The sequence below is a fragment of the Prionailurus bengalensis genome, chromosome B1 (assembly GCF_016509475.1).
Source record: "Prionailurus bengalensis isolate Pbe53 chromosome B1, Fcat_Pben_1.1_paternal_pri, whole genome shotgun sequence".
Taxonomy (NCBI): Eukaryota; Metazoa; Chordata; class Mammalia; order Carnivora; family Felidae; genus Prionailurus; species Prionailurus bengalensis.
Genome location: NC_057344.1, coordinates 171,712,549 through 171,723,245, shown reverse-complemented (window position 1 = coordinate 171,723,245; position 10,697 = coordinate 171,712,549). Strand labels below are relative to the sequence as shown.

The 10,697-nt window shown below is 48.8% G+C and overlaps 1 protein-coding gene across 8 annotated transcripts in view; it reads left to right on the top strand.

The window, feature by feature from the left end:
* The first annotated feature begins 5,080 nt into the window (after positions 1 to 5,080).
* The window catches only part of LIMCH1 (LIM and calponin homology domains 1), a 330,666-nt gene continuing 325,049 nt past the window's right edge, over positions 5,081 to 10,697 (top strand). For all 8 annotated transcript variants that reach the window (XM_043572773.1, XM_043572769.1, XM_043572770.1 and 5 more), the window contains exon 1: positions 5,081 to 5,306. In XM_043572773.1, coding sequence (XP_043428708.1) covers positions 5,211 to 5,306 — 96 coding nt within the window. In that variant the 5' untranslated portion in view covers positions 5,081 to 5,210. The remainder of the gene's footprint in view (positions 5,307 to 10,697) is intronic.

Genomic DNA, 10,697 nt, shown 5'->3' with positions numbered 1-10,697 from the left:
CTTTGTCCAATTGATTTACTTCATCTTATATATTAATCGATATACATATTTTAATATACGATGTCATCAAAGTTATTATTAACCATTGACTTCTAAGTGTCAGGCAAGGAAGCAGATGCTTTATCAATAAAACTGAAAACCTAGGAAGACTAAACAAGATTTTCACTCATGTAACATTAATGAGTGACAGGGCTGGATTCAAACATTAGTGTGGCAACTGTAAAGCGCACACTTCAGGGAGCTTAGCTGGCCAATGGCCCCAGCTGCTGTGCTCTGAGGTCCATTGCCACGTTTGCGCTGAGCCCCACTTTCCCCTGCTCTCAGGCTGTTACTAAATATGGCAGGGATACTAAGGCAGGCTTTTCTGGGGCAGACATGGGACTCCTCTGGCAGCAGACTGGCTCCCTGACCTCCTTGCTGAACCTTCCTCCAAGTGAAAGGCAGCCTAAGATGACTATCTACCCGACCTTCCTTCCCTCTCTTGGCTTGAGGTCAGGCTTACATTGTACTCTGCTTCCTCAGCATTTTCTCTCGAAGTCATTTCTCTAAAAAAATCCTGACGCCTTTAACTCCATCTTGGTTCTGCTTCTCAGAAGACCCCGACTATCACACTCAATTTGTGTGACCTCAAAACCCATAGGTTTTTATAAAAACTAAGTAAAAACACTAAAGATCGAAACATAAGAGTGACAACTGCAAAGTCGTTAGAAGAAACATAGGCACAAATCTTCGTGACTCTCGATTAGGCAACGCTTTCTTAGATATGACTCCAAAAGCACAAACAACAAAAGAAAAAAAAATAGGTAGCTTCGACTTCATTAAAATTAAAAATGTTTCTGCTTCGAAGAACAGGATCAAGAAAGTGAAAAGTCAACACATGGAATGGAAGAAAACATTTGCAAATTATATATCTGATAAGGGACTCCTATCTAGAATATATAAAGAACTCTCATAACTCAATGATAAAAAGAGAAATGAGTCAATTAAAAAATGAACAAAGATATGAATAGACACTTCTCCCAAGAAGATGAACATGAAAAGATGCTCAATTAAAGGAGCATCAGGGAAAATTAGTCATCAGGGAAATGCAAATTAAAGCCACAATAAGATGCCACTTCACATCCACTAAGATAACTATAATCAAAAAATCAGAAAATAGTAAGTGTTAACAAGGAGGTGGGGATGCTGGTGGGAACGTCAAAATGGTACAGCCATCTGGAAAAACAGCCTGGTTGTTTATCAAAAGGTTAAACATAGAATTGTCATATGACCCAGCGATTCCACTTGGCATATATCCAAGAGAAATGAAAACATATGTCCACACAAAAACTTGTACGTGAATGTTTATTGCAGCGTTATTCACAATAACTAAAAAGTGAAAATAACCCAATGTCTATCAACAGAAGATTGGGTACACAAAATGTGATATACTCCTACAATGGCATATTATTTGCCTGTAAAAAGGAATGAAGTACTGATACATGTTGCTACATGGATGAACCTTGAAAACATGCTAAGTGAGAGAAGCAGTACACAAAGGGCCACATATTATGTGATTCAGTTTATACAAAATGCCAGAATAGGCAAATTTATAAGGACAGAACGTAGATTAGTGTTTGTCAGGGGCATGGGAAATTTGGGAGATGACAGCTGAAGAGTATGGGTGTCTTTTTGGAGAGATCAAAATGTTCCAAAATTAATTGTGATTGTTGCACAACTCAGTGAATGTACTAAAAAACACTGAAATGTACACTTTAAATGGGTGGATTGTATGGTAGGTGAATGATATCTCAATAAGTCTATCACTAAAAATTTCGTGTTCTTTGAATACACTATACTATCCTTCATTTGGCATTTATCATAGAGTACCTGGTCTTATGGTTATTTTTTCCAACCAAAATGTTGCTTCATACCTTCCAAATAGTGACGATCGTTGAATTGTGGAGTTTCTTCTGGATTTGGTTTCTTCATTATAGTTTTCAAATTCTCTCCAATGGGTGTACATTACTTTTATATTTGAAAATTACATTACAGAGAAATGCAAACGTTGTTTCATTAACAAAATTATTAGCTCGTAAAGAAAAAGGTCTGTGTCCCTTGTGGATTCTTCTGAATCTGTTACACATAGTAGGTGTTTAACAATAATTTGTAGATATTCTTGATAATGGCACTAGGTGTGAACTCTATTGTGGTTGTAAGTCCTTGGGTCTTTGCTAATCTACATGAATTTCTTATTGGTAACAGAGTCCCAGAAAAGTAGGTGCTATTGTGTGATTATAAACCTTGAAAGACAGAGTATTTTCACTTAAAGAAAAAAACCCATGTTTTAGTTTGAGTGTCAGTTTCAGTAGCAGATTTTTACAGATATGATAGATTCCATCTTAATGAAAGCATTTTCAAACAGATCCAGATATGTCATCTGGGGCAGTGGTTTCCCCTCCTCCTAGCGACAGTCCTGTTAGCGTGTTCGAGTCAGTTTGTGAATTATTTACTTTCCCGTGGTTCTTTGTGGAGACAAGGTCATCCTCTGACAATATTTTATTAGCCCCTTTCCTCAGCTTGTCTTCTTTACTCGTCTTTGTAACATCATCCTTCCCTCCTTTTTTGGAAGGCGGGAGGGGAGGGATGGTCAGCTGGCTTACACCGAGCACTGACTATCTGCCAGCCCCAACTTTGGTCCTTTCGCATTCAGAAATCCTGTTTGCTCCTCACACTGATTCTGCGGAAATGTTGCCATTTCAACCTCATTGGAGATGAGGAAACTGAGGCACACATTGTCAGAGGCAGGGTCTGGACTGGGGCTGGCAAGGCAGGGCGGTGTGTGGGTAAAGGCAGATCTGGCACCAGGCTGTCTGGGCTTGAATCAGGGCTTCAGTGCTCACCAGCTGTGGGGACTCTCCCCCCTTCTTTCTCCTAGTTCCTTACAGGGTTGATAATAGTCTATCTTACATGGTTGGAATAGGGAATGAGTTAGTCAATTATTTGTAATGCACTTAGAACAGTGCCTGGCACAATGTGAGTGCCATATAAGTGTTTTAAAAGTAAATAAACTGAAAGCTGTCTGACTCTAAAGCCGGTAATGGTGGAATTTCAGGCCTGCTTTTTGTTCCATTCCCCTATTAAAGCAGCAGAATTGGGCAAAAACTAAACTTGGACTCTGAACAGGGAACAGAGACTTAGCTGCTGAGACGTTCATGGATTTCCTGCCCTGACCAACCCCTCTTGCCATCAGCCGTTCTAAAATGTGAATCCATTTGCTTAAAGTTAGCTAAGACTATTGAGTTCTTATGTACCAGCCCTGGCCTCACCTGTGGATGCCCATGCAGTAAAACCCCACCATGGCCTGACCTCACCTCCCCCTTCCTCACCCCAAGTGTGGCCTGGCCTGCGTCTCCCATGTTGTCACTCCCACTTGGTCCCTTCCCCAGCACACTCCAGTCATGCTGGCCTTCTGTGGGCTCCTTGACCCCCACCAGGCTCATTCCTATCTCAAAGCCTGTGTATGTGTCTGGAAACGTTTCCCCAGATTGCTGCGTGGTTAACATCCCTCCCATTCATGTCCCCTCATCACCTCATCTCGTCAGAAAAACCTTCCAGGATCATCCGTTGGGCTCTCAAGCAAAACAGAAGGCATGCTTCAGGAGACTGGTCGAGGGAGTTTATTAGGACACCATTAGGAGGAATTGGGCAGGGTGGGGAAACCACAATAAGATGGGGAGGCCTCTACCACCACCTGGCCTGGGGAAATAGGATGGCACAAGAGGAGGCAGGGAACTTTGGAGAACCCAAGGACGGGCCCCAGACAGAGCTGTGGTCCTCAGGGGATTGGTGCAGCCCATCTGCTTCTGCGGTAAGGGGCAGCTTAAACACTCCTCCTCCCTCTCCTCCACCCCCCCCCCCCCCCGCCCCACCTCCTGCCTCCCTCCCATTCACGGAACCTGGACACCCAGATCGGATCAGCCTCTCAGATGGAGGATGGAGAGGTAATCAGAAGTTAGCCAACGCTCTCTCTTCCCAGGTCAGCGTTTATCTTCTCTTTTACCTTCTTTTTTTTTTTTTTTAATTTTTTTTTCAACGTTTATTTATTTTGGGGACAGAGAGAGACAGAGCATGAACGGGGGAAGGGCAGAGAGAGAGGGAGACACAGAATTGGAAACAGGCTCCAGGCTCTGAGCCATCAGCCCAGAGCCCGACGCGGGGCCCGAACTCACGGACCGCAAGATCGTGACCTGGCTGAAGTCGGACGCTTAACCGACTGCGCCACCCAGGCGCCCCTCTTTTACCTTCTTAACATACATGACTCTCCACAATTATTTTGTTTTACACGTTTATTGTCCCTCCCCCCATTCCCTCTAGAATGTAGTTATCTTAGAGGGCATAGATTTCGGAGTTATTAATTTTTCTCTCTTTTTTCATCTCTGGGTCCCCAGCGCCAACCTCAGTGTCTGATATATAGCAGGAGCACAGTAAATATGGGTTGAATGAACCCAAAGACTGGGTCACAAATAGCTCTCTTGAAGAGAAAAGGCTTATAGGGGTCGATTTTCCTTTTTCGTACAAAAGGATCGGGTGAGTGAACACTCCGGAGCGCCAGGACCGAGGCCGCACCTCTTGCCCCCACTTCCGCGGCCGGGAAGGACGGCAGGTGCGGCCAGGCCACTGCCCGAGCGTCCGCCTGCCCCGCTGCGGCCGCGCCGGCTCGCCCGGGGACGTGTGCGTCACGGTGGGCACGCGTCTCCCAGGTGCCGCCAGACCCGCCCGTCCGCAGCGGGCCCGGCGCGGGGACGTGCGGGGCGGCTGGCCGAGTCCCTCTCCAGGCCCCGTTGCGGGCAGGGAGGGAGACACCCAGTGCTCCCTCGTGGTTATTTTTAGTCGGTAGCTGACACCCTCCCCCCGGAGGTGGGGCGAGCCGCCCGAGAAGGTGGGGAGAGAGGGAGCTCCCGGCGCCTCCGCGCTCGCTCCCGCCGGGGACTCAGGGCGCGGCGGAGCCCGGGCGGCGCAGGGAACAGCTGCCGCGGCGTCCTCCGGCAGCGCGCCGCTCTCCTCCGGGACCTGCGCCGGGCGGGGGCGGGGCGGGCAGGGGAGGGGAGAGCGAGCGAGCGAGCGGGCGGGCGGGAAGGGGCGGGGAGCGCGCTCCTGCGGCGGCAGCGGTGGCGGCGGCCGTCCTCATCCCAGCGGCCCAGCGCTCAAGTGCACGCGGGGCTTCGCAAATGGCTTGTCCCGCCCTGGGTCTGGAAGCTCTTCAGCCTCTGCAGCCGGAGCCGCCCCCCGAGCCCGCTTTCTCTGAGGCGCAGAAGTGGATCGAGGTAGGTGCTCGGGACTGGCGGGAGGCCTTGCAGGGGCGTCCGAAGCCACCTACCCGCACACACGGACGACAGGTCCAGTCTCTCCTCCCCCCCCCCCCCCCACTTTCTTTTGCCAGCTGCTCCGGGTCACCCGCCCGGGGCCTCGGGCGAGCTGCGATGCCTGGCACGGGTCTCGGGCGAGGGTGGGCGCGAATAAGGGACGCTGCAGTCTAGCTGCGCGCGTGGATAGCAGGAATCGGGCTCCTGCGCCTCCATCCCTCCTGCCTGCCAGCCGCGCAAATCTCAGCTCCCGCCGCTTCCACGCGGGGCCAAGGGAAGCGCTGTGCCCGCAGAGGCGCCGCAAAGGCGCAGGACGCGCGAGACCCAGAGTGCTGCGGGCGCCGCATTTCAGGGGGTCTTGCTCACCGTCCTACCTTCTGCCTCTTGACGCCCCCCGCCCCCCCCCCCCCCTCAGCTACTCCCGAGCGGAGTTGGCAGTGTCTCCACGGAAGCGCGTACCCACCGGAGCTTCTGGCTGTATTCCTGGCAGTGGGTCAGGTGTGAGCCTGGCATAGCGCACAGGGCCGGCAGCCTGCAAGACCCACCTGCGAGCGCGCCATCCGCATAGACGCTGCCTAGCCATTGGCAGCTCCCACTCCATGCCAGAGGCGGTGGGGCGGGCTCCCAGGGGCCGGGTACCCGGCCCCGCTGCATATTTCACTTCTTAAATGACTCGGTGGCAGGCCAGGGAAATCACTGGAGCTCTCGGCTCAGTCCGGGAAGCGCTCGCCGGGTGATCCTGATTCTCGATGTCTATCTGTAGATGCGGTTTGGTGGCCCTGCGCTCTCGAAATGACGTGTCTGCCGGGGATCAGGACGCTTGGAGGGCGCGAGGGGGAAAGGTGACCCCCTGTGATCCGTGCACTGAGCCTCTGTTTCGCTGGACCACCTTTCTGAAGGCTTAGCGGAAGGCAAATTTGACCCTTTTTCTCAGTGACAGGCAGCCCTCCTTGCCGATAGTTCAAAGGAAGAAAGGTACCGCTAAGTCATTGGCCCAGCAATGGTGAAGCCTGTTTCCACCCAGCTTGTCACTCAGTGACATCCCCTGTGGCACAACAGTTCTCAAGATGCTGCTGGGGTAACAGCGCTACATGGTACAGATTTGAACCTGCTGAGCTGCCTGCAGAAACCACCCTCATTTAAGGCTGCCCTAATGCTCCAGCAAGGGACCTCCACCTCACTGGGTTAACCCACCGCCCGCAGGATTGTTAGGCAGAGTTTAGAAACATCTATTTAAAAATAGGGCTAAAGAAACAGAAGAATAAACTCGAGGCTTTTTTGATAAAAACCCCAATCATATCTCTCTTAATGTGATGGCTCATGATCAGATGAGAAGACGACTCGGGCTTTTAATTTTTGGTATGTGGCTGGAAAGGCTTGGGGCGCGATGGTGCTGTCTGTGCTGCCCCCAGGGCACACAGGAGACATATCCGTGTTCGCTGGCTTATTGAGAGTTGGAGAACTGTATTTTTCATGTTCTTGAACTTTAAAATTCTCAGGCGAGATTTTGGATGTGGAGAGTAGGTAAGGGGAGGGTATCAGGGCAGGGCAATCTTGCAATTCTTGAAGGCAAGTGGTTTATCTTCAGTATCCTTAATCTAACATTGATATAGCCTACTTAAAAAAAAATGTGTTGTAGTATAAATTACATGCAGGAAAGTGCACAAATCTTTTTTTTTATTAATTTTTTTTACATTTTTTATTTATTTTTGAGAGACAGAGCACAAGTGGGGGAGGGGCAGAGAGAGAAGGAGACACAGAATCCGAAGCAGGCTCCAGGTTCCGAGCTGTCAGCACAGAGCCGGATGCAGGGCTCGAACTCACGAACTGTGAGATCATGACCTGAGCCGAAGTCAGACGCCTAACGGACTGAGCCACTCAGGAGGCCCAGGAAAGTGCACAAATTTTAAGTGCACATCTCCACGAATGTTGTCACGTGTATATATACACAATTATAGTCCTCACCTAGGTGGAGACCTAAACCGTCTCCTTCAGCCCAGAGGACCACGGTCTGTTTTTAAGTGGTGGTGTACATTAGGCTACATATTTATTATGCAGGGCAGGATATCAGCTTTTGTCTTGGTTCACTGGTTTTAAAAAAAGAAGGGCTTCCTTAGGAAAGCAGAGCCCCATTAGGCCCTGGAGACGGTCTGGCATTATTCGTCCTACCTTACCAGTATGCCAGTTTGAGCCTGCGAAAACCGAGGGGCGCGCGTGCCTTTAGGACCAGGCGCTCCGCTCTGCGCGTGCATTATTGAAGCGGCCTATCTCCTTTCAATTGCGGAGTTCGGTTTCTGGGAAAGGAGAGCTTCCCCTCCCAGGCTGTATAAAAAGGTATTTGCTCCAGGGAGAGATAGTGACCTCCCCCTTTCCTTCGCGGAGGTTCCTCTTGAAATGTAAATGCCGCGTCTACAAACCCGGGGAACCAGGGAGCAGTAACAGATGGTTTTGCACGCAGTTGCCCGGTGAACAAAGATTCCTCGGCTAATATAGCAATAATGTAGCACTCGGAGCGAGCTGAATTCCTGGATGGATCGTTATCTCGAGACAATTGCATCTCCTTTAGGGGCCCCATTGTCTTCAGCGACATCCTCATTGGTAGGGCTTTGTTTTTCACTTTTGTTCCGTCGGTGATTAAATTTCCCACAGGCGCCCCTCCCCCCCTTGAGTAGTCAGGAATTTCACCCTTTCAGAAAAATGTTCCCTTGGGTGCAGCAGGTTAATAAACAAACTTTGCAGCTTGTCTCTCCTCCTCAGTCCTTGGTCTTCCTTGAGTCATGGGTTGGCGAGAAAAGGTTCATTCTTAATAAAGGCTTGAGGAACAAGCTCCAGGAGATCACTTGTTAGTGAGGAATTTCTCAGCCTTCAGCCGGGGCTGTTGGAGGGCGGGGTTACTGGCAGGAAACGGTGGCCTGGGAACTGATGCTGCCACCTTAGCCCACCCCAGTTTCTGCCTTAGCTGGCAAAGGTGAAAAAACCCTGATGGGGGTCACAGACCATGTGGGAACAGCTCCGTAAGGCGGTGCCTCATTTTATAGCTGCATGTGTTCATGTGGGTTTGGGGCACCCCTGAAGGAAACAGCAAACTTCCAGTATTAAGTGTGGCTACCAGCAGGCAGGAGCCTAACTTCCTTCCAGATTCCTTTTGTAGAAGGCCTTCCTAAACAAAGGGGCAGCCAGGACAGCACTGGGATTAAGAGGTCAGACTTCGGAGCTGGGGAGTCTGGGTTTGAATCCTGGGTCTCTTGCCCTCTAGCTGCGTGACCTTAGGCCACGTTTCCTCTCCTTTCGGTTCTAAACATTTTCTTTGAAAGCTAGCTCTATTTGTTAAAATATATTGTGGAAAGCATCTGTAAAACAGGGGCACTAATAATAGCTTGCCTATCTCTAGTGTGAGTGTGTGAGAATTAGAGAAGTTAATAGTTTTTAAATGCTTAGAATGGTACCCACTATTAGGAAGTGCCGAGTAACTAGTGGTTGGCATTATCTCCATTACTACTGCTAGAACCACGACCATCATCACTATGAACATGATTAACACTCCTATTACTGCCATTATTGTCGTCTTCCTACAGCTGTTTTGAAAGAAAATCTTCAGGACCCTGAGTTTCTTCCCGTAAAAGTGTAATTCAATCACCTACCGATCTCATGCCATTATTTACCTTGTTAGCTCTGAACACCTGGCCTAGAACTTAAGTAGATGCTCTGCTAACTGACATTCAAAGAGATTTAGGGATCAGAGCAAAACCAGTAATGTGTACTCATAAAATGATCCTGGTAGTCCATTAATGCTTAGAAAATCATTCCTCAATACTGTGTTGAAAATTTAAGTTTAATGCAGAATCTTTGTTACTAACCACTAGGCAGAGTGCTCAAAGCCTCTCCTCTGGCAGACGACCCAGTAGTTAGGTTATTAGACAAATAGTGGCTGTCTGAATATTCATCTCAAATATGGCAGTGTTTTGTTCACTAAAGTTGTACCTGCGCCTGCTGGGAAGAAGGAGAAATCCCCCCCTCTGTTTCCCTTCCTTCCTTTCTTTCCTTTTTTCCCCTGATGATATTTACTGACTTACAGGAGTTTGTTAGCAGGTAGATGATTCTAATTTTTTTTTAGTAATCAAGACCCCCCCACCCCCACCCTTTGCCTCTCTGCCCACAACAATATTTATCTGTTCTCATCTGTAGTTCTTCTCTGCAGTGCCAAACACTTTCTGGAGAAACAGATGTCCCTTCAACTTGGTTTCAGTTATGATTTGGAATAGGTTGCCAGGTCTTTGAGGAGGGGTTGGAAATTTCAACCCAACTCAGCCTTGCTTGCTTCTCAACTCGAGAGGTCTCTGGACCCCTTTAACTTTAATCATAGCATGCCTCTGGGGCTTGGTGCTGAATATAATCTTATTTGTGACCTAATCCGTATTTCGCAGGAGTGGGAACTAGTGCTGGGAGGGATCAGTTCCTCATTTTGGGTCATTTCCCCTGTCCATATAGAACTGTTTTCTTATTCAACTGGGACCTGATTTTGAAGATTAAAAGCACCGAGGATCCCTTAGCTCTCCAAGACTGAAAGATGTTGTATTGTTTGGCAGTGGGGAAAATTTATGAGTAGTCTTTGAGAGAATCTAGCATTTAGCGGCCAGTAATATATGACATTTGCAATGTAATGACAGGTGAACATGTGCCATAAGTTATATAGTCGTTCAAATTCTCCACCTCTTAGGGACCCCATGAGTCTTACGTCTTTTTACCACAGCGAAGATGTAACTTTGCACATGCTTCTCCAGCATTGCCTGGAGACCTGAGGAAGAGGAAGAAAACCTTTGCTGGCTCGGTGGAGAAAGGAGTAGGGGTCTGAATGGCTATGTAAATTAGAGCAGGCAGCGTCTTTCTCACAAGGACATTTAAATAATCTGGCCTGTTTGTATGCAAGGGCTGCTGTGACACAAGGTTGTCCTGTGGTAGGAGCACAGAGAGGTCCCACAGATTTGGGGAAAGGGGAAGCGGAATAGGAGGTTGAGCGGGTACTTCTTGCCCCAGCATCTCCCCGGAAACCGAGTTTGCATCAAGGGAGCTCCAAATGCAAGCCTGAGCTCTGGTCACCAGGAAGGGGTAGGGTGGGACGTGTGTTCCCGGCGACTGGAGCCCTTGGCCCCCTGCTCTCCGCTGATGCATGACAATGGAGCCGTGATGCAGACATCTGGCTGTGATTCTGTGGGTGGCAGTCAGTACTAGGTGGGACCAGGCAGCTCCTGGAAATCAGCCTGCCAGCTTCTCTTTTTGCTTTGAATCATTCTGAAATTTAAGAGTGTTACAGTTAGGAGTACCATGGTAGTGATGATGATGGTAATGAAACTG